Here is a 26,309-nt window from a genome sequence, read left to right on the forward strand (position 1 = left end):
GATATCAATATAAAGACAGTCTAAGTTTGAGCGGTAAAACAATAGATATCAAAATGAGACTGGTGGAGTGTGAAATTAAATGCACAAGCCACAAATTTGGTAAGAGAAATAAAAATGCACAACTAACCAATACACACTTGTTGCTAGATAAGAAGAAGATAGGGGCCATGTAATGAGGAGCCTTCATGCTGGATGTAGGGCATGTGATTAGAAGGGTCCCCAAGGCTATCAGGAGAACTACATGCTAGTGTACCAAGTCAATGGTCCAATCACACTGTCTAGCTTCCCCCCTCCCCCCCCCCCCCCCCCCCAAAAAAAACTGTCAACTATTGTAGCCTTCACATGCTAAAACTTGTCAATGTGAGGTGCCCACAAAGTTGGTTGAGAGCTGTTGAAGCCCTCCATTTTCAAGGTAGGACTTTGGAGTGTAAGAAAATCAGCAGTGGCACTGAAGTGTTTTTGGTGAACCTTTGTCAACATTCTAGATTTTAGAGACACTGCCTCATTGAAAATAATGCTCAGTAATTTATGAAACTATTCCCCTGGTTGCATTTGTGGATGAGATGAGAGTATAAATTCTTCACAAAGAAAAAACGAAAGTCACTGCAGCTGAGAATGATTTTGATTATTGTAGAGGATTTTGACATTTGGTGAAGTACTTATGAGTCGGCTATCAAAACTGAAGATTCTGAATGGTGCTGCCACAGGAAGCACTATATTACCCTTTTTACATTTTTGAACTATTAAGAGTCTTGTGAAAAATGGGCAAAGTTTAAAAGGAGACAACCAGGCATGTGAAATATCTCTGCATATATGGACAGCTCAGTAATGCATTCGGTCATGGTTCATCAAACACTGCCTACATTGTCTTTTTGTAAACAAACACTTGCAGTAATCACTGAAGAGTCTAACACAGTCTGATGTCCATCCAGCCATTGGGATGAGTGTTCGTTTCATGAACTGCTCGAGTCATCTGAAGCTGATGTACGTGGCACACAGTCAAAACAGGTGACAAACATCACGCGTGACTTGCAGGCATCAACACGTTTGCGAAGGATGTCTGTTTCCCTCTCCAGAGCTTCTACGAATGCTGGGTCACGTTGGTCCATGCTTGCCTCCACGTGAACTGTAGACAAACAAGGAAACAATGAATGAGCAAAACAGAAAAATATACTGTAAGATCACATCACATACATGGAGGCATATATATACTCAACATTCAAGGCTGGCTGCATATTTTATGAAGAGGTTGAGAATTTAGTGAAAGTAGATTTTTGACTACAGTGCAGAGGCCAGTTTGTGATGCTCCCCTCCCCTGAGTTAGCTTACTTCACACTCATTTTTTGCAATCAATTCAAACAGAACTTAGTAAAGAAAAATCTATGGGAATTATCAAAGAGGTTTTGAGAATGATAGGTGGCTAAGGTCTTTTTCTCCATTTACTGTAAATTTATTTTATCACCCATCTGTACAAGGAACTGGCTGGCAACAAGACAATGGCTGCACTCAGCTGAAAGCATTTATAAAAATACATAAAACCAACCTCAGATACCAGCAGTGTAGTTGCTCTGAAGGAGACCACTACAAAGATGACCAAAACATCAGTTTCAATAATATGGTAGTTTTGGTTTCAAAATAACGTGGCCTAAGGTGCAAAAGAATTTTATTCACAATGACACTGACTATGGAAGCCTTTGAATGTATATACAAGTATAGTTTAAAAATATTAAAGACAGAAAATATTTACTGGTTATTTAAAAATTATTAAAATGACTGTTGCACATCGACAACTGTCTGTTGTCTTCAGGTAAAGCTATCATCAACTCGAAGGTTGGTTTGGACACCATAATGGTTTATTGGGAATGGTTCTATTAGAGGAGATATTCTGTTGCCTTCCTCCAAGTTTCAAAATGATTTACCGAGCCAGTTACTATTGGACCTACAGTTTAATAAGGACCCCAAACCAAGAAGCAACTCAGCATTTTTTGTATTAACTAACACTGCCAGAGATGAAATAAGTGAAGACAGGTAAAAATCCAAAAATCAACCAAGAATGAAACCTCAGACCTTCAGTTTCACAGTCTGCCACTTTCCCAGTCAACTACTGAGCTTGTTGCATTATAAAACACAGATTTTGATGATAGTCTGTATAATAATAACTATTTCACTGCACTGCAATAAGTTGTAGAACCCTCACTGAAAAAGCACAATTTGTGGGTAACGGGTTAAGTGGTGCTATGAGGAGTGGGGTGTTAATGGACTCAGTGAATTTCTGTGTGTGAATGGGATGGGAAAGGAAGGGGAAATCGTATTGTGAGAAATGGGGTGGAGAGGTGGATTAGACCTGATAGGAAGTATACATTTCAAGGCAGATTTTGTTTTCTGGAAGGCGGCTACGAAGTTGCATTGTGAGAAGATATGGATGAGTTAAGATGGCGGCAACTGATAAAAGTAATTCATGTTGAAAGTGTAAAAAGTTATTGAAAACTACCAAAATAATAGTGACTTGTGGACTGTGGTGTTGAAAACAATTTTGCAGTGATTGTGGACCTAAGTAGCAGCGAAGTTTGCATTGTGAAAAGTTCAAAAGATAGAATCATGTTCTGTGAAACATGCCAGCTCACACTACGGATCGGAACAACAAAAGAAGTACTGCCTACAACAGATCTAGAAGCTACCCGGTGCTCAAATGGACAAGGCGAAACCAAAATTGCAGAGTCATGTGATGATTCCAAACCACATTATAAATATGCAAATAGAGATAAACCAATCATTTCACAGAAGCAATCCTGCAATCCGGCCAAACAAACACAAACATTAAGTCCTATTCTTGAGGAAAAAAATATGGAACAGTGTGTAAATTTTAGTGGATCAGTGGGAAACAATATTAAAGCTAGTGAACAAATTCACAAAAGACAATGCTGAAATAAAAGAAAAACTCGACAAATACAATACACTAAAAATTCTAGGTTATGAAAAGACCAACCAAAATCTGCTCATAACCCTGGAATAACCAGTGAAAATAAATGAAACAAGCAGTTAATGTCCTCAGAAAAGGAACTAATTGCAGAGACACTCGGTGAACCCATAACAAACGATGTGATTTGTAGTTTAGAAAAGCACAAATCACAATTAGCCTCTACTGCAAATACACAGCGGGAAAATACACAACAAACAAACTTTGCCTGCGGAAAATGAGGTTACCGTACTGGGGTAACACTGAGTGAGCCCAGAAACTCACAGAGCATCAGTGAAATAATGCAACATAAAACAAACAATAAAAACATTATGGGAAACACAGAGAAATCTCCAGTAAATGAACATTCTTGTGATATGCAGACTGATTGGCAACAAGTCCATCACAAACAAAGGAAGTACACTTTTATGACCCAAACAATCCACCCATGACTACAAATCAAATAAATACATCTGCAGAGTACAGATGCAGTCCCCACATTCAACCATATAGTAGCTTTTGTTGGATGGTTAGAGGATGGGATTTCCATCTTAATTTTTGACTGAGGATTAGTCTGAGATACTGTAATGTGGCAGATAATTGGATAGGATGGTCACAACTGGTTCTGTAGAAGTTGTGGGATGGAAGTTGTGGTGGATGTGACCCCTTCCAATTAACCATGCCAAATCCAATTGTAGCCATGCTCACCCTGCGGAAACTGTGGGACAAAGGCATAAGCAAAAGAAGAAGAATGTTGCAGAGTGCTATGAAAAGGAATGAGCACATAAGATTGGTAAGAGGGAAGGAGAAAGGTCAACTTCAGTTTGTTATGAAAATTCTAGGAAAATATAGCTCAGTTACAAATGAGACTGTGTATAGAACACTGGTACAACCTATTCACCAATACAGCTCAAGTGTTTGGAATTACCATCAGGTCAGATTGAAGGAATACACCGAAATCACCTACAGATGAGTCAAAAGTCATAATTATATTTAAATTGTTAAAAACCAAAAATTCATAGGGATTGGCTGGTGTGTATCCTAAAATAATTAAGCATGTTTCTAAATATCTGGTCACATTCCATATAAAGCAAATACTGCATGAAGGAATATTTCCAAAGTGCTTAAAAAGAAAAATAAAGTGACCTCTAAATATAAAGGGAGGGACAAAGTGAATTTTGGAAACTAGAGACATGTAACCATCACATCTGTACCACCTAAAATTCTAGAAATAGCCATACGTGATAGGATAGTAAATTTAATAGGGAAACATTACGTAATAAATAAGGTACAACATGGTTTCAAGAAAGGTTGTTCTACACAGACAACAGTTGCAGATTTCACAGTGTCTGTGTACAGGACATCGGAAAAACAGAAGCAAGTTTGTTGTTATTTCTAGACGTATGAAAGGCTTTTGATTGTGTATGTCACAGGTTTCTGTTAGAAAAATTAAACCAGTATGTCATAAGAGACAGAGCAAACAGTATCACCAAGATATTTTATTGAAAACAGGCCACAATTCGTAGAGATAAAATATAAAGAGTGCAACAGATGAGAAAAATATGTTTTCATTGTTAAAAAAGAGATAAAACATGGTGTACCGCAAAACTTGGTATTGGGGCCACTTTTATTTATTCTATAAGTAAATGAAATACCAGAAGCTATAAATGAAACAGTGATTATGTGTACTGATGACACATCCCTACTGGTCACCAGTAAATCTGCAAAGGACCTTGAAATGAGTACATGTTTAGGGATGGGTAGGGCATACAAATATGTAATTTTTGAGAACATTTCTCATGGGAGCAGTTGACATTCATCACCATCAGCTAACATCGTAGTATGAGGTCTGAAGATGGTCGGAAACTGACTGATACCAGTAACCACAAAAATAAAAGTTTCTTGCGGTTGAGAGTGTTTATGTTCATTTTAAAGCATAAAAATATTTTGAGGATGCAATCTTTTTATCAATGCATAAGAATACAAACAAATAGGACAGTCAAAGCAGGTGACCTGGATATCAAGCTTAGCAGCTCAAGTATTTCAGAAGTTCATTGCACCAAGTTTCTGGGTTTGATTGTGGACAGTTTCATGCCATGGGACTCATATAGACCAAACAAGCTCAAAAATGAACGCAAATGTATTTCTCATGAGAAAAATGATACAGACTGTTGGTCAGACCTCTTTACTAATCATGTGTTATGGTCTAATTATCCACACATCTCTACTTTTATACCCATGTGGGGCAGTGTAATTACTACACACACACACACACACACATAGATTACTTAAACTTCAAAAGAAACTAATCAGGTGCATTGTAAACCTGTCACCAAGACAGCCCTGCAGAAATAAATTAAAAGAATTGTAATTACTGACACTGCCTGCTATGAATATACATGAAGCTATTATGTTCTTAAAAATAAACTGCATTGCTATGATGGACAAAAATATATGTAAGTACAGCACTAGGTACAAAGAAAACTACCACATGTTTACAAACAGGCTTAAGTAACAGAGAACCTAAAGTTTCTGGATGTATATTCTACAACAAACTTCCAGGCAGCATAAAGAACTTAAAAAGAGTCTGCTTTCAAACAAAACATAAGATGTTATTTGGGCTTAGCCTGTTGTCAGAATGTAAAGGAGTTCTTAGATGCAAGTAAAACCATGTAAAGTTCTTTGACACAAGTACACAAAATTCCTAAAAAGAAATTCTCGTGAAAATTCCAGGTAAATAATGTAAGGACATTGTGCTGGCCACGGTATCTACTCTGTCTAATCGGTGTAGGTATGTTGGTAACCTTATTTACATGCTGTAAAAAATCTCTTTTACAAACATCTAGAAATTAGTGTATATTTATGTCTTTTTATGCACATACCCAAGACTTTGTAAAACATTCATATATATCCTGATGTATCCAATATCACTACCAAAACTATCAAAGGAGACATATATATATATATATATATATATATATATATATATATATATATATATATGCAAGAATATTCCAATGGCAAACAGGTGTGAATGTCTCATTGGGAATAGGTGTGAAAGTATCATTGGGGATGAAAACGAAGTGGGAAATGTAAGACTGAGCCTGAAGAAATAATCATATCAAGTATCCAATCAAGTCTGTAAGCCCATAACCACTGAGAGGAAATGCTTTTACTATAGAATCATTAAAGCTAAATGACAATGATGATGATGATGAGTAACTCAAGTGCTGTTGTCAGCTGCAATAGATTCTAAAAATTATAGAAATTCTGATCAATGTTTATTAAAAATCTACCATGTTGTCCTCTGCCATGCATATACAGTGGCTAGCAGAATACATTTGGAGATACTATAAACAAAAACACGCTCCACTAACTAAGTTGACACTTGGTGCGGTGGCTGTAAATGGGAAATGCCTTTACGGTCGCTCTCCATCAACCATTGCACAGAGTGTCAACTTTGTTTGCGTATATAGTGCTTGGTTCTGAAAAAAATGTTCAAATCTGTGTGAAATCTTATGGGACTTTAACTGCTAAGGTCATCAGTCCCTAAGCTTACACACTGCATAACCTAAATTATCCTAAGGACAAACACACACACCCATGCCTGAGGGAGGACTCTAACCTCCACTGGGACCAGCCACATAGCCCATGACCGCAGCGTCCTAGACCTTGGTTCTGAATCCAGTACAGGAAGAAATAATATTTCATTTAGTAATTAAAGATTATAATGATTTTCCACTGTGTGGAGTGGCCACACGGTTTGAGACGCCACGTCACGGATTGCGCGGCCCCTCCCGCCGAAGGTTCGAGTCCTCCCTGGGGCGCGCGCGCCTGTGTGTGTGTTTTTTGTGTCCTTAGCATAAGTTACTTTAAGTTAGTTTAAGTAGTGTGTAAGTCTAGGGACCGATGGCCTCAGCAGTTTGGTCCCTTAGGAATTCACACACATCTGAACATATTTTTTATAATGATTTACCAAGTGGGTTACAAATAAGCAGTTTGGTACTTATTGTCATATTAGAATCATGAATAAAGGTATTATCAATTTTTAATCAGTTTGAAAAAAAGATTATAATATTTAAATGAAACAACGAATAAAACTAATTGGGAATTAAATGCCTAGTAAATTAAATAAATCATATTAAACTGTAAGAAATAGCGAGCATGAGAATGAATTCAGTACCAAGACCGATCGTGGAGGTGGTACCAACAGAAGTAGCCAGATCGCGGGCAAGCAAAAGCTTGAGAACTGGACCTAATCGTTACTGCAAGTGTTTCACAGTTATTTTTTTGTTATTAAGCTACACAGCGCATTATTAAAATGGTTTTCTTCCTTTATAAATATTTACTACACAGTACTGAAACCAACTGCGATTGCAGGAATATGTTATAGCTAGGAACATGGTATCGAACAAAAAGTTTTAACATGTTACGCGTGAGTAGTATCGTAAGAAAAGTATGGAACTCAGTAAGGTATCGAAAGAAAAGTATCGACAGCTCGAACTGTCAATGCTTAGGATTTATACCCTGTATCGGCATTTTAGAAATCTGTCTATAATAGACAGTCGATTTTCACAGCTTCTAAATGGAATAACACAAGTGTATTTTCTTAAATACTTTTTCATGTTTGAAGTATTTCTCCAAGAATTCAAATTTTTCAAACAGATTTTGCACCTCGCTTCGTTGTTGTCAAGTTTCTCAAAATCTTGTCAAGTTTCATTTTGTCTAGGCGCTATTCAGTTTATTGATTTGGTAAACTGTTTTAAACAAGAAAATGGGATCGTGAAAACAAGGAGACCCGAAGTGAACAAATTACGAACGAAACATTCTCAATGTGAAGTGTCGCAAATGTTTTCATTCACTCTCCGTCACTCGCTCAGTGCTTCTCGGTACTCGCACGCTTGGTTGTTGAAAGTGTTAGATCTACGTGATAGCAGCCAAAATTTTGGGTAAATAATAATGTAATAAATCATTACTACTATCCTTTGACATGATACCTGCTATAAAGTACTGATTTGATTAAAAGCATCAACTGTAAAGTATCTGTTGTAGTAAAAAGGGGTCGGTATCGAGATGGAAGTATTCCATAACAAATATCGATACTTTTGTCTGTGTGCCTAACAAGACACGTCGTTGAGATAGTGTCAATAAATGTCGCTAGATCGCAGTATGATCGAAGTCTCTAGTAGAGCCCGAGGTTTCCCGAACTGCAGCGTCAACTGTGCTTTACTGAAAGACAAATTGTGAACGATGAAGTAGAAATGCGTGGCGCATCGCGTTGCTGACTGATGTGTGTGTGTGTGTGTGTGTGTGTGTGTGTGTGTGTGTGTGTGTGTACGTACGCTCGTAGCGCCAGCGGTGCGGCGGCAGCAGCAGCCTCTCCTTGGCGGCAGCCAGCTCGCGGCATAGCCTGGCCTGCTCGCACCGCAGCTGGCGCACGCGCGCGGCCCGCACCTCCGTCCAGCGGCGCTCCAGCCGCGCCACGTCCTCGCGGCAGTACTGCAGCACCTCCGCGGACGACCCTGCGCACGCACCGCCCACCTCGCTCACCTGCTCGCCCCACAACTAAATTCCATTCTACTTCTAGTTCTAGGCTACTCTACCGGCTGCTTTCTGGCGCATGCTGTTGCTAACTACGGGAGCTCACTACAGGGCCGGTCGCCAGGGTCATGCTAAAGTGAGAACACATCTACATAACGTATGCCTTGTTCGCAGTGAAGCTGGTATTGCACATCAACGCCCAAAGCGTACAAGTCTGGAACTGTCAACTTTTTCTTTAGGCATATTACACGATACACCCGAAGGCGCTTTTACACTAAGCTCGTTCTCGCTTCCCGCGCAAGAGGTCCCGGGTTCGATTCCCGACGGGGTCAGGGATTTTGCCTGCCTCGAGACGATCGGCTGTCGTGTCGTCTTCATCATCATCATTCATTCATTCCCATTACGGTCGGAGGAAGGCACTGGCAAACCACCTCCGCTAGAACCTTGTCTAGTCAGCGGTGCGGGTCTCCCGCATCGTCCCCTAGCTCTTCGGAGAATGGGACTTCATCATCATCATAAATATGTTACTGTTCCAAACATTGTTTGTGGCTAGTAATGGACTACCGATGTTCGCAACACAAAACCAGTGTGCCAAGGCTGTGTCGGAACAGATCAAAGGAACATTGTTCCTGGCCTGCTACCACTAATTGCCCCTGTGCAGCGCTAGTATTTGTTTTTGCTGTATCTGTAGTGCTGTATGTCTTTCTGGGCCCTCGTACACGAAACGGTCTGGACCTGAAACAAATTTCACTAACTTTTCACACTTAATCACGCAGAGGAGTGCCTCTTGAATGTTCGAAGTCACAGTTACAAAAATGTTAAACGGAAGCATGACTCCCAACATAAAATTTCTGCCTTTTTTGGCACCAGCGCGTGGCCTACGACAAATACAGGCCTCAGCCCACGTCTATACGACATAAACTATTTAATGTTATTGCCGGCCGACACAAGTCAATGAAACCTGAGGTCCGTATTACGCTGTCGTCGAATTTCTTTGACCAAACTATTTGTCTGGAATTACTATTCAACTGTAAAACTTAACTTTTTTTTCTCGGGAATGAAAGCGGAATAGTTTATCGCCTGTACAACAGCATATGTCGCCGGCGAGGGCATTGTTTGAAAAGAAAAATGATTGTGGGTGAAACCGTGGACAGCGAGTAAAAAATCTCGAAATGTTCATCATAATTATCTTCGTGAGCTGTAGTATGAGGACATAAAGAACAACGAAAATTCCTTTAAAGTCAGTACCGCCATTGGACTTTTTTATTTTCAGTGTTATATTTACACGATCATGATTTCGGCTTTACAAATGGCTCTGAGCACTATGGGACTTAACATCTATGGTCATCAGTCCCCTAGAACTTAGAACTACTTAAACCTAACTAACCTAAGGACAGCACACAACACCCAGGTTAGTTAGGTTTAAGTAGTTCTAAGTTCTAGGGGACTGATGACCATAGATATTAAGTCCCATAGCGCTCAAAGCCATTTGTAAAGCCGAAATCATGATCGTGTAAATATAACACTGCAAATAAAAAACAAGCTAATGGCGGTACCGACTTTAAAGAAATATATTATTACTGTGGGCCCACATTATGAAAGAACTATTACAACGAAAATTATTTGGGAATCAGCGAACAGACATCTCAGTTTGCCATCATGAAAGCGGCTCCGCATATCTGCACACATCATACTCATTTAAGAGGTGGTATTTCTTAATTTCATTCGTCATTATCGATGTTTTTGGAATGTCTGCAACTGTGTCAGTCACGATTTAAATAATGAAACACTGTACTAGTTACATATATTTTCAAGCTTAATATGACACGTTTCGAAAATTAATTTTCATTATCAGGATGGGCGATGGCTATTCCCGTAGGTCGAGACACGGTCGTGGTTTGTTGCCGGTTCCTTGCGACATTTGCGGTACGCGCATACACATGCTTAGCGTGTGAAGAAAACGTGTATTCTGCAAATTATGTCTCTCACTTGCTTTGTCGCTTACCACCACCGTCAGCAATGACAACTCGCGGCGAATAAAAATTCACTAAATAACTCACTACGACCACGTTTAATGCTCGCATTGCCTACGTTGTTCAGAGCAGAGAACGCTTAGAACACTACTGAACTGTCTCATTGGCTGCCGGAGATTGGGTGACGTAGGTGAGCAGAACCAAGTTAAACTCGATCGCCGTGGCTCGTGACTGCGACTACAGGTCTGTCTATACTTGACTTATAAACGTTAGGTGCGTCGCGTAATACCGGCTTAAATATTGCTAGTGGTTAATAATATCGTCAATTGCCACACTCCGCACCACCCATATCACCAATTGCGGATATTATAGATCTGGAAAATGGTTGTGCCATTCTGCACCATATGGAAATCGCTAGTCCTCAAACATGCGTAGAAAAGTACTCTGCATTCAGAACAGAAATCCCAATAACTAATATCTTGAATACCAAAATATCTGGACCGAGCGAGGTGGCGCAGTGGCTAGAGCACTGGACTCGCATTCGGGAGGACGACGGTTCAATCCCGCGTCCGGCCATCCTGGTTTAGGTTTTCCGAGGTTTCCCTAAATCTCTCCAGGCAAATGCCGGGACGGTTCCTTTGAAAGGGCACGGCCGACTTCCTTCCCCGTCCTTCCCTAATCCGATGAGACCGATGACCTCGCTGTCTGGTCTCCGCCCCCCAAACAACCCAACCAAAATATCTGGCACACAACCAACGCAGACTATTGTAGAGAGAATCTAAAGAGTATAATATCGTAACAAAAATCAGAAATCGCTTACTATCAGCTGAACGTGTGAACATACTAGCCATATCAACGTTGTTCAATCCTGGATTCGAGAACGTGTACCTAACGAGATGCTTTTGCACGTTCGAAGGCTATCAGTTCCATTGAGGAATTGCTTACAGCTGTTGAAACGAGTGTTAGTGAGAATGGACAATACGTTGATTCGTCACAGAACAGAGAAGAGAAATTTGATTTATGGATTAAGCATTGCAAAGTAGCAAAAAAAAAAAAAAAGGATAATTTGTAAACTGGAGCAGAAACAGACCTGATATCACTGTTCAATTAGTATCTGAAGGATCGCCTTCTAGATCTTAAACAAGATCCACTGGAGGTGTGGAATCATGTCATCGGTCATACTTATCTAACCCTTCTGCCGCATCGATAATGACGGATTGTTTCACGAAAATATCTTGAAAACAATAAGCATAACCTGTTTCTCGCTGTTTTTTAACTGTTTGTCAGGCCTTCACACATTTTCACAGGAAACATGAATGACAAGGACACATGAAGAGCACTGACAGAAAAAGTGACAGTCCAGTAAGATGTGAAACAACAAGATCTACACGAGTTAAACATTTAACATGGTGACTGGCCAAAACAGCCCAGACTTGCAGTACGTTAACATCCCCCATTTTGCCACTCACGCTAGAATAACATGGAAATAACTGATAGACAAGTAGGGATTATTCCCTGTGGCGTTAACAGACTGTTGTAAACGCCTTTTGCTCGATGATCAGTCGCTGAGCGTGCCGAGTGAGCCTTTTGTTTCCATTAAGTTTCAACTGGCAGGCCGCATTTAATGTGTAAAATCGTTTCCTAGCTTATGGGAATTGAGGTTTACCTATTATGTAAACTTTCAGTTGCCCAAATACGCTTCGGCACATTTGTGACATCATTACCGTGTACTTTTATACAGGTATTTCTTTCTTTTGTGGGATCATCTGCCTTCTGGCTCGTCTGATTCGGCCTGCCACGAATTTCTCCTGTGTCCACCTCTTCATCACAGAGTAGCACTTGTACACTACGTCGTCATCTATTTTCTGTATGTATTCCAATCCCTGCCTTCCATTACAGATTTTACCCTCTCCAGCTTTATCAGTTACCGTGCAGTTATTCCCTGATGTATTCATAAATGTCCTATCCTTGTGTTCCTTCGTGTTTTCTATGTTTTCCGCACATTCCTCATTTAGCGATTCTGCGGAGAAACTTCTCATGTCTTATCAGACCAACTAATTTTCAACATCCTCCTACAACATCACGTCTGAAACGCTTCGATTCCCTTCTTTCCTCGTTTTCCGGCAATCCATGGTTCACTTCCGTACAACGCGGTATTCCAACGTACGTTGTTAGAAATTTCTCCCTCAAATACTGACAAAATTCTTTTGGCCAAGAATGCCCTCTTTGCCTGTACTGGTCTGTTTTTTAGGTCCTCCTTCCTTTGTCCATAACGTAACATTTGGCTTCCAGAGTATCAAAATATTTTCAGTTCCTGTATTTTGTGGGCCCCAATTTTGGAGTTAAGTGTATCGCAAATTTCAAAAAATGGTTCAAATGTCTCTGAGCACTATGGGACTTAACTTCTGAGGTCATCGGTCCCCTAGAACATAGAACTACTTAAACCTAACTAACCTAAGGACAACACACACATCCATGCCCGAGGCAGGATTCGAACCTGCGACCGTTGCGGTCGCGCGGGTCCATACTGCAGCGCCTAGAACCTCTCGGCCACTCCGGCCGGCTATCACAAATTTCATTTCTGCTGCTCCTCATAACTTTATTTCGGTTTACTTTCAACCCGCAGTGTGTGCTTATTGTACTGTTCATTCCATTCAACAGGTCCTGCAGTACTTCCACACTTTCACTGACGCCAGGAATGACATCAGCGAATCTTATTATTGACGCTTTGATTTAAATACGAGGGTGAGTCAAATGAAAACCTAAATATTTTTTAAATGTTATTTATTGTGCAGAAGTGGTACAAAGCTGTATAACTTTCCAACATAATCTCCCCCACGCTCAATGCAAGTCCTCCAGCGCTTACAAAGTGCATAAATTCCTTTAGAAAAAAAATTGTTTTGGTAGTCCATGTGGCATGACTAATCTGTAAACATGCTGCAATGTCATTCCGTGTCACTCGGCGGTTTTCCTTCACTATGACTTCAACTTTGCAATGTTCTGTGGATTCACAACTCGTTGTGCCTGAACTGGACGAGGAGCATCTTCCACTGAAGTCACACTATTTGCGAACTTTCTATTCCATTCCTAGACTTGCTGCTGTGACAAACATGCAGCACCGTACTGAACCTTCATTCGTCGATGAATTTCAATAGGTTTCAGACATTCACTGCGCAAAAACCGAATAACAGAACGCTGTTCTTCTCTGGTGCAAGTCGCAACTGGGGCGGCCATCGTTATACTGATACTGCGACAGTACGTGTGCATATGCACTATGCTTGCCACCTACAGGCCATTCTGCACTCTGTTTGTAGCACGCTTACCAACTCACAGGAAAACGGCGCGAAATTTCGATTCGTTATTACAAATTTAAGGTTTTCATTTGACTCACCCTTGTAATAAAATACAGTAGTAGCACAACCTTCTCTATCAAGAAGTACCTGGCGGTGCAGAGGCCATTGATGCGGTTGCCCAAGAGGTACATTGTACCCTAAGCGCCGCGGCTGCAACCTTCCTGACTGCGAAAGTGACCACCGACGACGTCCATGGCGCTGTGGCCAAAGGATCACTGAATCGGTCTCCCGGCCCAGATGGTTTACCGCTGCCACGATAGAGAGACATGTACTGGGAACTTTGGTCCAGCTCAGCAATCCCGCCACCAATGTTCATAGAATGCTTACTCATACCAGTCCCGAAACCTGCAGGAGGAACACGATAGTTATCGGCCGATCACATTACTCAATTCCGAATTCAAGATTTTCACACGCCTTCTAGCTGTACGACTCAAGCATGTATTACGAGAAATTGTTTCCCACGGACAAACCTCCATAGGTTCAAATGGCTCTGAGCACTATGGGACTCAACATCTGAGGTCATAAGTCCCCTAGAACTTAGAACTACTTAAACCTAACTAACCTAAGGACATCACACACATCCATGCCCGAGGCAGGATTCGAACCTGCGATCGTAGCGGTCGCGCGGTTCCGGACTGAAGCGCCTAGAACCGCTTGACCACCGCGGCCGGCTAAACCTCCTTAGGCGGCGATCGTAATATACAGACAACCCTCAGTGAATATAGAGATGTGACTGCTGCGGCAACACACTCGCGACTGCCATCGACTTCAGTCAAGTGTTTGACCGCTTCAGCCACGCATTCCTCAACGCAGTGATGGACCGGATGGCGATTCCCACGATGTTCATGCAAGCGATTACGTGGATCCTTCGTGGGGCAACGTTCAGGCTTCTCGTCAACGGCAGCCTTACAGAACCTATACGGATTGAACGCTCACTGCGTCTGGGTTGCCCACTGTCGACAGTGCTTTATGCCATTGCGATGGAACCACTCATTTGTGGATTACGGCGACGCTTGACAGGTATTCCTCTCCGGGATCATGCGTTCCGCTGCCGAGCCTACGTGGACAACTTGGCCCTAGTCGTACTTTCAGCGGCCGACGCCCAAGCTGCGATGCAGAGGATTACCTGTTACAGTGCAGGGGCAGAGAGCCCTCAAATATGCAAATGTGTGTGAATTTCTAAGGGACCAAACTGCTGAGGTCATCTGTCCTTAGACACTACTTAAACTAACTTATGCTATGGACAACACACACATACCGATGTCCGAGGGAGGACTCGAACCTCCCGCGGGAGGAGCCCAGGGAGCGCCATGAACGTCGCAAAATCATGCGCCATGAGGATCGGCCGTGGCCTTCCCGCAGACAGAAAAGTCCCCTTTCAACTGGTGGCCACCCTTCGCTGTCTCGGATTGGTGTACACGCGAGACATTCGCCACACCTCGGCGATCAGTTTTCGGGCGCTACTACAACGCATCCGGGCAAACATAGAAAACCACCTACTATGCCCGCTGAATATATGCCAGAGAGTCACCTTCGTCAGTGCCCATCTGGCAGCCCGCATACCTCACACCGCACAGATTCTGCCCATCATTGCGACAATGGCAGCCAGACTACAGACGACTTTCGGGTATGTTATATGTTCCGAACACATCTTCAAAGTCCAGTATGATGCTCTCACCTTACCGAAGCGGGATGGTGGCCTCGATCTGGTTAATGTGAGAGCCAGGACCACGACACTTTACATCAATGAAAAAGTCAAAATGCTAGTTTTACGCTGTGGCAGAGCGGTTCTAGGCGCTTCAGTTCGGAACCGTGCTGCTGCTACGGTCGCAAGTTCGAATCCTGCCTCGGGCTTGGATGTTTGTGATGTCTTTAGGTTAGTTAAGTTTAAGTAGTTCTAAGTGCTGATGACCTCAGATGTTACGTCCCATAGTGCTTAGCGTCATTGAGCAAGTTTTGCTGGAATGTTGACCACCGAGCTCGGACCTGTTTCGAGACGCCCACCGACGTCTTTGGTACACATCCCACCTCCTATGTCCCACATCGGCCGTTTCTTTTTGGAATACAGCTACATATGCACCCAGCTCCCCAGGACCAGGAAGACGACCACCCGCGACATCTACCGCCTCCTCCGAACATACCCACCCCGAAACCCCGTCGAAGCACGTCACCCCGATGGTTCATGGCCTACAGTTTGGAAAACGATCCACCAACCATACCACACCACTGACCCCACCGCTTCGTGGTACCTTCTCGCTAACGGCAAGTATACTACAAAACAGAAACTGCATCGCATCGTGCTGGTGGACTCACCCCTGTGTCTCAAATGCAATGTCGAAAATACAAATTTACATCGTTTTGAGTGTGGGCCAGCAGTAGCTGTCTGTACCCTCGTACAGAAGATTGTGGCTTTCTACCTCCGAGTACCCCGCATCACGTTTCTCCTACCATGATGATATACCCTGACGGGACCTGCTTTCCATCGTCTAAGTGGCACACTATCCCATAGATCAGTGGCATGACTATCAATTACTTCTTTCAGGACGACATCGTCGATCCGGCGGACTTTTGGACACGCCTGTAAGTATACCAAAACACACTTCGCCGACATCGACACTATCGGGCCACTTTCGCGAACTATTTACAGGGTATTTTCGCCAACTCGCCTCGGAGCTGGAATCTCAAAGAAACTTACCAGCCAAGACTGGACGATCCGACGTTCCCCTTCTAATGGTCAATGATAGAATGGACGTTGTTCTGATGGCGCGCCAATGTGGAGCATGGCGCAGCAAGTATTCCTGATTTCTTTCACTTCTCTTTTCTCCTCATCTTCAAAGTTTTTTTCCTTAGACATGTTTATCCTGTTCACGCATAGCTCTTTATCTGCAGCCTATTTGTTTTCTTTCCCATGTGTTCCCCTATAAAAAAATATAAAAAAATTGGATTGCTGCTGATGTTGAGTCTGTATACCTATTTAAGTTTACAAAAAAAAAAAAAAAAAAAAAAAAAGAAGGATGTTGAGAAAATATATTTATTTATGTTTTACGTTTTTAAGGACTAGTGTTTAATTTTATGAAGAACATCGTCTATTATTTTCAAATAATACAGGTTTTTATTCGTTAAAAAAAGGTCGGATAGAGCGTAAAAAAATAAATAAAGTCGGTAGAGCGCTTGCCCGGGAAAGGCAAAGGTCCCGAGCTCGAGTCTCGGTCTGGCACACAGTTTTCATCAGTCAGTAAGTTTCATATCAGCGCACACTCTGCTGCAGAGTGAAAGTCTCATTCCCCAGTATAAAAAATAAAGAGGTGCCACTAGGTATGCATTTTAGAGACCATGTTTACTTGACTTCTTTTCTAGTTCAGTTCTGCCGTCTAAATTTGAAACTCCCTGTATATGATGACGCTACATGTTTACAGTGACGCTCTTTGTGTGTTGCATATGGCTTTGATAACATAAGCTGATTTTTTTCTAGTTGTGGCTTATGGTTCGAAAGCAATTACAATGCCTGCCAATCCTGTTTTTATGTGTCGTCGAACTATTACTTTATTATAGAGTGAGGGTTTGTATGTATTTTTGAAACGTTATTTCACGAGTGTACTTCTTATCTGCAAGGTCTTTGTTGATGTTCAACTCATATACAACAGGAACACACAAGCAGCGTGTTTCGTGACGTTTGATGTTCTAGATTGCGGGTGGTGTTCATTGAAAAAATGAACCGTGTTTCTGTGTGTATTCCTAGAACATACGAGTATACAGATGAGGATAGGAACCACGAGAAATAACTATGGCGAGGTATTTAATAATAAATGGAAACACCTACAAAACTTGACATTATACTGAATATTGAATAAAAGTATCTATTTGTGCTGGCACAAACGTACAGAAAGATGTTTAGGCAATAAAAATATTAATTGCCGACATAACAGGAGGACCTGAATTTCCATGCCTTAGTCTCCAAACACGTCTGATGTTAGAGCTGTGAAACCAAACAAGCTTTTTGTCCCTGTCTGAGGGAGACATCTCTAGGTATAAAACAGGTAATTACTTCTAATATTCTACGAAATTTCAAATTCATGACAACTTATGGGGTGTATAGAGGACACCGGCATTCCGACAGGTAGTATCATTCTCCATTAAAAGTAACTGAGCGTTAGACTTACATCCTATGTACAAAGTTGGCATCCGCATTTGTTTAATTGAACTGCCTTTTCCTTTCTGTTATATTTTTTCGGTTTTAATAAATTTCTGTTGTCTCCCTGTACAAGCGCTCTTGATGATGAATTGTTCTGGCTAAAATGCTAGTACCAAGAAATTTTATTTCAAAGTCTCCACACTGTAAAACATAGTTCGTTGTGCTGCGTTCTCAGCCTAAGATGAAAGCAAGGAAAAATTTCCTTCAGACTTCAAAGCCTCTGGTAGTACATCTAGAAAAGGAAAGACTGACACTGTGTAAATCTAAGCATCAAGACTGGATGAAGCCGCATGAACATCTTCCAGAGGGTTACAACAAGGACTGCGTTATTTGCAGATCCTTTAATCGAATAAAAACTGGTGCTGGTTGGGCTAATTTACACACAGAGCTTCACATCCGGTGACAGCAAGAGTGAGTGTGGCCAAGAACAGTCAGCCATATCTGCTAATGTCCATTTTCATGCTCAGAACGAGATTTATTGGTAGCCAGTGACAATACCCTAGGTATGACTCGGACTTGGAGAAACGTTTTCTAAATGTAGATTTGGTCAATTCCTTTGCCTTGTTAAATGGTTCAAATGGCTCTGAGCACTATGGGACTTAACATCTTTGGTCATCAGTCCCCTAGAACTTAGAACTACTTAAACCTAACTAACCTAAGGACAGCACACAATACCCAGCCATCACAAGGCAGAGAAAATCCCTGACCCCGCCGGGAATCGAACCCGGGAACCCGGGCGTGGGAAGCGAGAACGCTATCGCACGACCACGAGATGCGGGCCTTTGCCTTGTTATTTTACTTTTATAATGCATATACACACAACTATGATGGTCATGTAATCTGTTATATCTGTAAAGCAGAGGTTATTTATGTGAGTCTGGAATCTTCTCCCAAAGCACTGTATTGATTCCAGCTGAATTCGGCACAGAAACAATAGTCCTCACAAGTATCAGCACTGTATAGTTTGTGGCCTAGTTTCAATAGGAGTGGAAATGTCTGCAAAAACACGTTTTTTTTAATCCCCATGTGTATAGACTGTCCTCCACACCAGACGTGTTATAGGGGAACAGTATTGGCCAACCAAATCAACCTGCTTTGCTGGGCAGCCTACATGTCAGGGGAGAAGAAACAATTTTCTGGGCCACAACATGTAGGCTGCTCTGCATGGCAGACATGTTATGTTGGAGTAGTATCGGCATGCTTTGTCAACATGCTTTGTATGGCGACCTGTACATCAGGGGCAAATAAATAATTTACCAGTCCCTGATGTGTAGCCTGCTCTGCATGACAGGCATGTTGTGAGAGGTATTGGCTGCTTTATTGAACTGTATTGCATTGGCTACATATGCCAATGAGCATGGCTGACGACATATTGATATAGATAGAGGAGAGGATGGACATAGCGAAGGGGAGAAGGAAATTGATAGAGACAGAGGAGGAGGGGGGGAGATCCATGAGGGAGGTGGCAGGTGGTGGGCAGGTGGAAGAGGAAGAGGGGTCAGAGATGGAAAGAGAGAGGGGGAGGAGGAGGATGTGGTTAGAGGGAGAGAGAGGAAGATGTGGTTAGAGAGAGAGGAGGTGGAGAAAACGGAAAAAGAGAGGGTGATGAGAAGATGAAAATACAGAGAAGAGATAGATAGATAGATAGATAGAGGTAGGAGGACGAGATGGACAGACCAAGGGGGAGGGGGGAGGGAAGAACGCAGAGAGTGGGAGGAGAAGGAGGTGTGATCAATTTATATGTGATGAATGTACATCCAAGCAAAGCTATGGAGAAATGGTAGTCATAGTTATGACACGAGTAAAAATCAGTCTACAAAGTAAATAAGTAAATAAGTAAAAAAGCATCACAGATATAGCACATCTATGGCGCTCACACTTATGAAGTGTACCTCAGTAATTTATTTACACTACGTGTGCTGTTTACAATTCAGCATCATATATATAGAAGTGGAAAACCATATGGACCGCAACAAAACAAACTGCCATCAACTGGAACTCATTGCAGCAACAAACGACACGCTGTTCATCGAAACATCTATGTAAGTGAAAGGGTGGTAGCCTGAAACCAGTTATGGCACTGAAATAAACATTTGAATAAGTATTTGCGGCTGCTTGCATCACTCACCAATAAAACGTTTATCGGTTATTCCGTTTTCCCTACCCATGTCTTAAAACTTCATCATTAGGCTGGTCGTTTTAATTTATTACTTCCTTACTACTAACTAAACTTGCAGTAGATTTTGCAGGCAGTTCAACATATGCTACTCAATGTGCCTGCATTGTACGACACATAGTTAGGGAAATGTGATATTATAAACATTGTGATGTGTGAAGAAGTAACTTATCTTCAAATGGAGCACGAATTACGCACACTATACCCATCCAATGTTTGATAATGAGAGCATTTAGCGACTTCCGACAGACTTTAAACATAATTTCAAATTTTTTCTAACCTTTCTCGTTAGTCTATGGGTGCATAATCCAAAGCTAATAAAACAATTGTAATTAGTGTTTTATGTATATAGCCATAAAAGGTTTACATGCTTAAAACAAAAAAAATCTGATACATTAACTCGTTTGTAAAGTGATGAGAGGTTCGCATCTCGAGCAAATCCCTGGAAACTTCCAAATCCCTTCGAGAAGCTACTTTATCTTCAGTGTAACGACTGCCATATTTTTTATCTTTCCCAGTATGACTGTGGAAAACTTTATAGCTGGCCGAGAATGCATTTTCTTAGCTAACGAGAGGTACCATCTAGCGGAGGAACGATGAACTAATAACATTATACCACTGACGGACTGAAACTTGTCATTTGCGTCGGATATAAGTCGCAGAATGCTGCGGACGTAAATATCCCTCGAACCCGCTGAGAATGAGCGGGCCACGAGTGGATACGCTATCTGATCAAAAGTATCTGGTCACCCATATATAACGCAGAACTGACCACTAGACGCAACGAGTCGTGGAGCTGCCAGTATAAAGGAGGCGGGAGGTATTATATTGTCGGTAGATGCGCAGTAGCAGCAGAGTGGTTCAGTGACTTAGAACATGGACTAGTAACTGGGTGTCGTCTGAGTAGCATACCCATCACGGACATTTCAACCCTTCTGCAGTTGCCCAAGTAGATTGTTGGTGATGTGACTGTGAAGTGCAAATGCGAAGAATCAGCCATACGTAAACCAGGACCAGGAACACTGCACGAACCTAGAGCATTGCTGAGAGTGGTTGAAAAAAGTGACATGAAACGAGAGAAAGGAATTACTCACGAGTTCCAAAGAGCTACCAACAGCCAGTTAGCATAATGACTGTGCGTAGGAAGTTAGAATGGGGTTTATTAGTCGAGCAGCCCCTCATAAGTGACATATTCTGAAGTGAATGCTAAGCGACGCTCAATGTGCGACGCTACTGGCCAGCGGATTGGAAAAGAGTAATTTGGAGTTACGGATCACGCTGTCCTTATTGGCAGTCAGATGGAAGGGCTTTCGTTAGGCGATTGCCTGAAGAACATCACCTGCTGTCATGTGTAGTGCCAACAGTGAAGTACGAAGGAGGCAGTGTTACAGTTGGAGGATTTTTTGTGGTTAGGGTGTGGTTGTCTTAACGCGTTTAAGAAAATATTAATGCGGGAGGATAGGAACACATTTTACAGCACTGTGTATAGCGTACAGTAGATGAACAGTTCGGAGACAATGATTGAGTGTATCATTATGGTAATGCATAATATCACAAAGCAGCATTTGAGAGCCAGTGGTTTATTTACACTCCTAGAAATGGAAAAAAAACACATTGACACCGGTGTGTCAGACCCACCATACTTGCTCCGGACACTGCGAGAGGGCTGTACAAGCAATGATCACACGCACGGCACAGCGGACACACCAGGAACCGCGGTGTTGGCCGTCGAATGGCGCTAGCTGCGCAGCATTTGTGCACCGCCGCCGACAGTGTCAGCCAGTTTGCCGTGGCATACGGAGCTCCATCGCAGTCTTTAACACTGGTAGCATGCCGCGAAAGCGTGGACGTGAACCGTATGTGCAGTTGACGGACTTTGAGCGAGGGCGTATAGTGGGCATGCGGGAGGCCGGGTGGACGTACCGTCGAATTGCTCAACACGTGGGGCGTGAGGTCTCCACAGTACATCGATGTTGTCGCCAGTGGTCGGCGGAAGGTGCACGTGCCCGTCGACCTGGGACCGGACCGCAGCGACGCACGGATGCACGCCAAGACCGTAGGATCCTACGCAGTGCCGTAGGGGACTGCACCGCCACTTCCCAGCAAATTAGGGACACTGTTGCTCCTGGGGTATCGGCAAGGACCATTCGCAACGTTCTCCATGAAGCTGGGCTACGGTCCCGCACACCGTTAGGCCGTCTTCCGCTCACGCCCCAACATCGTGCAGCCCGCCTCCAGTGGTGTCGCGACAGGCGTAAATGGAGGGACGAATGGAGACGTGTCGTCTTCAGCGATGAGAGTCGCTTCTGCCTTGGTGCCAATGATGGTCGTATGCGTGTTTGGCGCCGTGCAGGTGAGCGCCACAATCAGGACTGCACACAGGGCCAACACCCGGCATCATGGTGTGGGGAGCGATCTCCTACACTGGCCATACACCACTGGTGATCGTCGAGGGGACACTGAATAGTGCACGGTACATCCAAACCGTCATCGAACCCATCGTTCTACCATTCCTAGACCGGCAAGGGAACTTGCTGTTCCAACAGGACATTGCACGTCCGCATGTATCCCGTGCCACCCAACGTGCTCTAGAAGGTGTAAGTCAACTACCCTGGCCAGCAAGATCTCCGGATCTGTCCCCCATTGAGCATGTTTGGGACTGGATGAAGCGTCGTCTCACGCGGTCTGCACGTCCAGCACGAACGCTGGTCCAACTGAGGCGCCAGGTGGAAATGGCATGGCAAGCCGTTCCACAGGACTACATCCAGCATCCCTACGATCGTCTCCATGGGAGAATAGCAGCCTGCATTGGTGCGAAAGGTGGATATACACTGTACTAGTGCCGACATTGTGCATGCTCTGTTGCCTGTGTCTATGTGCCTGTGGTTCTGTCAGTGTGATCATGTGATGTATCTGACCCTAGGAATGTGTCAATAAAGTTTCCCCTTCCTGGGACAATGAATTCACGGTGTTCTTATTTCAATTTCCAGGAGTGTACAATAACATTCCTGAAATGGGCTGGCCTGTCTGAAGTCCCTACCTGAACCCAATGAGCCAGTGTTCAGATAAGTTAGAACGTCGACTTCAATTCAGGTTCAAAAATGGTTCAAATGGCTCTGAGCACTATGGGACTCAACTGATGAGGTCATTAGTCCCCTAGAACTTAGAACTAGTTAAACCTAACTAACCTAAGGACATCACAAACATCCATGCCCGAGGCAGGATTCGAACCTGCGACCGTAGCGGTCTTGCGGTTCCAGACTGCAGCGCCTTTAACCGCACGGCCACTTCGGCCGGCTCGACTTCAATCCAGACCCGAGCAACCAACATCAGTATCTTCCCTGGGTTCGGCTCTTGGGGAAGAATGGGCTGTCCTTCTTCCACATACAATCAGACACCTCACTGAATGTGGTCCGAGCAGGGTTCAAAAAGTCATAAAGGCGAACGGTGGACGCTCCCTTTATTAATGACCTCTAATAGATATCTGGATATTTCTGATCCTATAATGTAAGGTCATACCTACATGAAGGGTTAATAGCATGCTATGGACAAAAATACGCGGTGTGCGAAGTAGGAAGTTGTGCACCTGGACAGCCTCAGGTAAGTTATTGAAGAACGTACCTGTGCGCGAGGTGGCTCGCAGCTCGAGGTCCGAGAGCCGTGTGGACGCGGAGCTGTAGCCGTCGGTGGGGAGGCTGCCGTAGCCGGAGCTATCCTTGCAGCAGGCCACGTCCTCGGAGGGCGCCTTGTGCAGCGTCAGAGCGCTCTCCGCCGCCCCCGCCCCCACCCCCGCCTCCGGCGTGGCCGCCCCCGCCGCCCCCGCTGCCGCCTCCTCCTCCGTGTCGGAGCCGGAGGCGCCGTTTCCCGGCTCCCTGCAGATGTTGGGGTTGGACGCGCCGTCCGGGAGTCGCAGCGCCGCCAGGTCGCTGCCGCCCCCGCAGCCGCTGCCGCCCCCGTAGCCTTCGCCAGCTCCGCTGCAGCCCATTCGCAGCAACAGGGTCCTGTGCAGGAGCCGCCGCCCTGGAGACGGCTGGGGACTCGCCGACCGCCGCATGCTGCGCTGCGCCTCACTGTGGACAGCAAGGACCAGTGGGCCAGATAGAGTTGTGAATCTACCGCAGGCTAACGTAGACTGTAGCAAGCAAGCGTAGGCTATGGTAGGTTTCCTAGCAGCCGTGTTACCTGTACGTCAGCTGTGCTGCGTACCTATCGGGCCTTACCTCATTTCTATCGCCTTGTTTGCTATGCGATCAGTGTCTTACGATAGATTCCCCTAGAAAACGAAAGCTACCACCTACAGACTGAATGAGGATGTATAAAGCGCCGATAACCTATAGAACATTTTTTTGATGTATAATTGTCCTCCTGTCTGTTACTCAAAAATAAACAGTATTTATAGCAAAATTGAAATTATGGATGTGGATTTGCAACAAGCTGGAAAGTTGAAGGGTCAGCAACTTGTGATACTATTTCAATATGACAAACAGCGAAAGATGCAAAACATGTGTTTCTGTTACTTGATGATGCTGGTTTCGGGTTTTTATTTATAACCAATTCTCAAACCATTCTGCGAAACAATACGCATTCTATCAGAATAGATGTTACTCCACTCAGCCGGCCGCTGTGGCCGAGCGGTTCTAGGCGCTTAAGTCCGGAACCGCGCTGCTGCTACGATCGCAGCTTCGAATCCTGCCTCGGGCATGGATGTGTGTGGTGTCCTTAGGTTAGTCAGGTTTAAATAGTTCTAAGTCTAGGGGAGTGATGACCTCAGATGTTAAGTCCCATAGTGGTTAGAGTCATTTGAAACATTACTCCACTTATGAAACCAGTTTCATTACCAGTTGCGTTGTGTTCCTCTGGATAACGAGTGTCATGATATTTCGCTATGTGCAGTAATATTTATTCTGAATTGATGCCTGTTGCTTCACGGGATGGTTTGAGAAGGGATTATGAATAAACCTGAAACAAAAGACCTAGTTTGAAGCTTTGGGTGTTTGTTATATTGATGCTGGAAACTTTCATTGTTTAAATCAGGTTTCGTTCGAATATTTTTTATCTGTAATGGAAACAGAGGGATACTGCAGTAAAAATAAAAAGAAATATGTATTAACCATACAACTTCCTCAAAAAGGGTAAAATTAAAAAAAAAGAAAACAGCACAAAACTAAAACATATCAAACTTCACTTCAATACTTCGCCGAGCTCACATATGTTACTCTTGGTCATAAACATCTTTCTCACTTACCAGTAATAACAGGAAACTATTGCCTTTGTTTATGGTTCAAATGGCTCTGAGCACTGTGGGACTTAACTTCTGAGGTCACCAGTCCCCTAGAACTTAGAACTACTTAAACCTAACTAACCTAAGGACATCACACACATCTATGCCCGATGTAGGATTCGAGCCTGCGACCGTAGTGGTCACGCGGTTCCCGACTGTAGCGCCTAGAACCGCACGGCCACTCCGGCCGGCGGCGCCGAGGGAACTTAGGTGGTGAAGCACCACGAGCCATAGATGAGGGGGGTGAATGACGGCTGCGGAGATGTGTACGGGCGAATAGAAGTGCAACTATTGAGAAATAAACCATCTAGTGGAAGCAAGTGGCATTCAACAGTGTCTCCTCAACGATAGTTCAGCAAACGTTGGTACATATGAGTTCCGTACATATTTACCCTTTTTGTGCTGTGACAGAAAAATTCATCATTTGGTTTCCTTTTTCTTCCTGTTACAGCATGCTGTATTGCTCATACAATGAAACTTCAAAAAAAACTAGTATAGACATGTGTATTCAAATACAGTGATATGTAAACAGGCAGAATACGGCGCTGCGGTAGGCAACGCCTATGTAAGTTCTTAGGCCGGTTACTGCTACTACAATGGCAGGTTATCAAGTTTTAAGTGAGTCTGAACCTGGTTTTACAGTCGGCGCACGAGCGATGGGACACAGCATCTCCGAGTGAGTGATGAAATGGGGATTTTCCCGTGCGACCATTTCAACAGTGTACCGTGAGTATCAGGAATTCGGTAAAAAATCAAATCTCCAACATCGCTGCGACCGGAAAAAGATCCTGCAAGAACGGGACCAACGACGACCGAAGAGAATCGTTCAAAAAAACA

The 26,309-nt window shown here is 43.4% G+C and overlaps 1 protein-coding gene across 1 annotated transcript in view; it reads right to left on the reverse strand.

The window, feature by feature from the left end:
• Nucleotides 1-322: 322 nt before the first annotated feature.
• LOC124620107 (kinesin-like protein KIF26A) overlaps nt 323-26,309 on the reverse strand; it is a 455,794-nt gene continuing 429,807 nt past the window's right edge. The window contains exons 17-19 of the mRNA XM_047146776.1: nt 23,813-24,261; nt 8,299-8,478; nt 323-1,126 (exon numbers count right to left, since the gene is read on the reverse strand). Of these exons, the coding sequence (XP_047002732.1) occupies nt 954-1,126; nt 8,299-8,478; nt 23,813-24,261 (802 nt within the window). The 3' untranslated portion in view covers nt 323-953. The remainder of the gene's footprint in view (nt 1,127-8,298; nt 8,479-23,812; nt 24,262-26,309) is intronic.

The sequence above is a fragment of the Schistocerca americana genome, chromosome 6 (assembly GCF_021461395.2).
Source record: "Schistocerca americana isolate TAMUIC-IGC-003095 chromosome 6, iqSchAmer2.1, whole genome shotgun sequence".
NCBI classification, from domain to species: domain Eukaryota; kingdom Metazoa; phylum Arthropoda; class Insecta; order Orthoptera; family Acrididae; genus Schistocerca; species Schistocerca americana.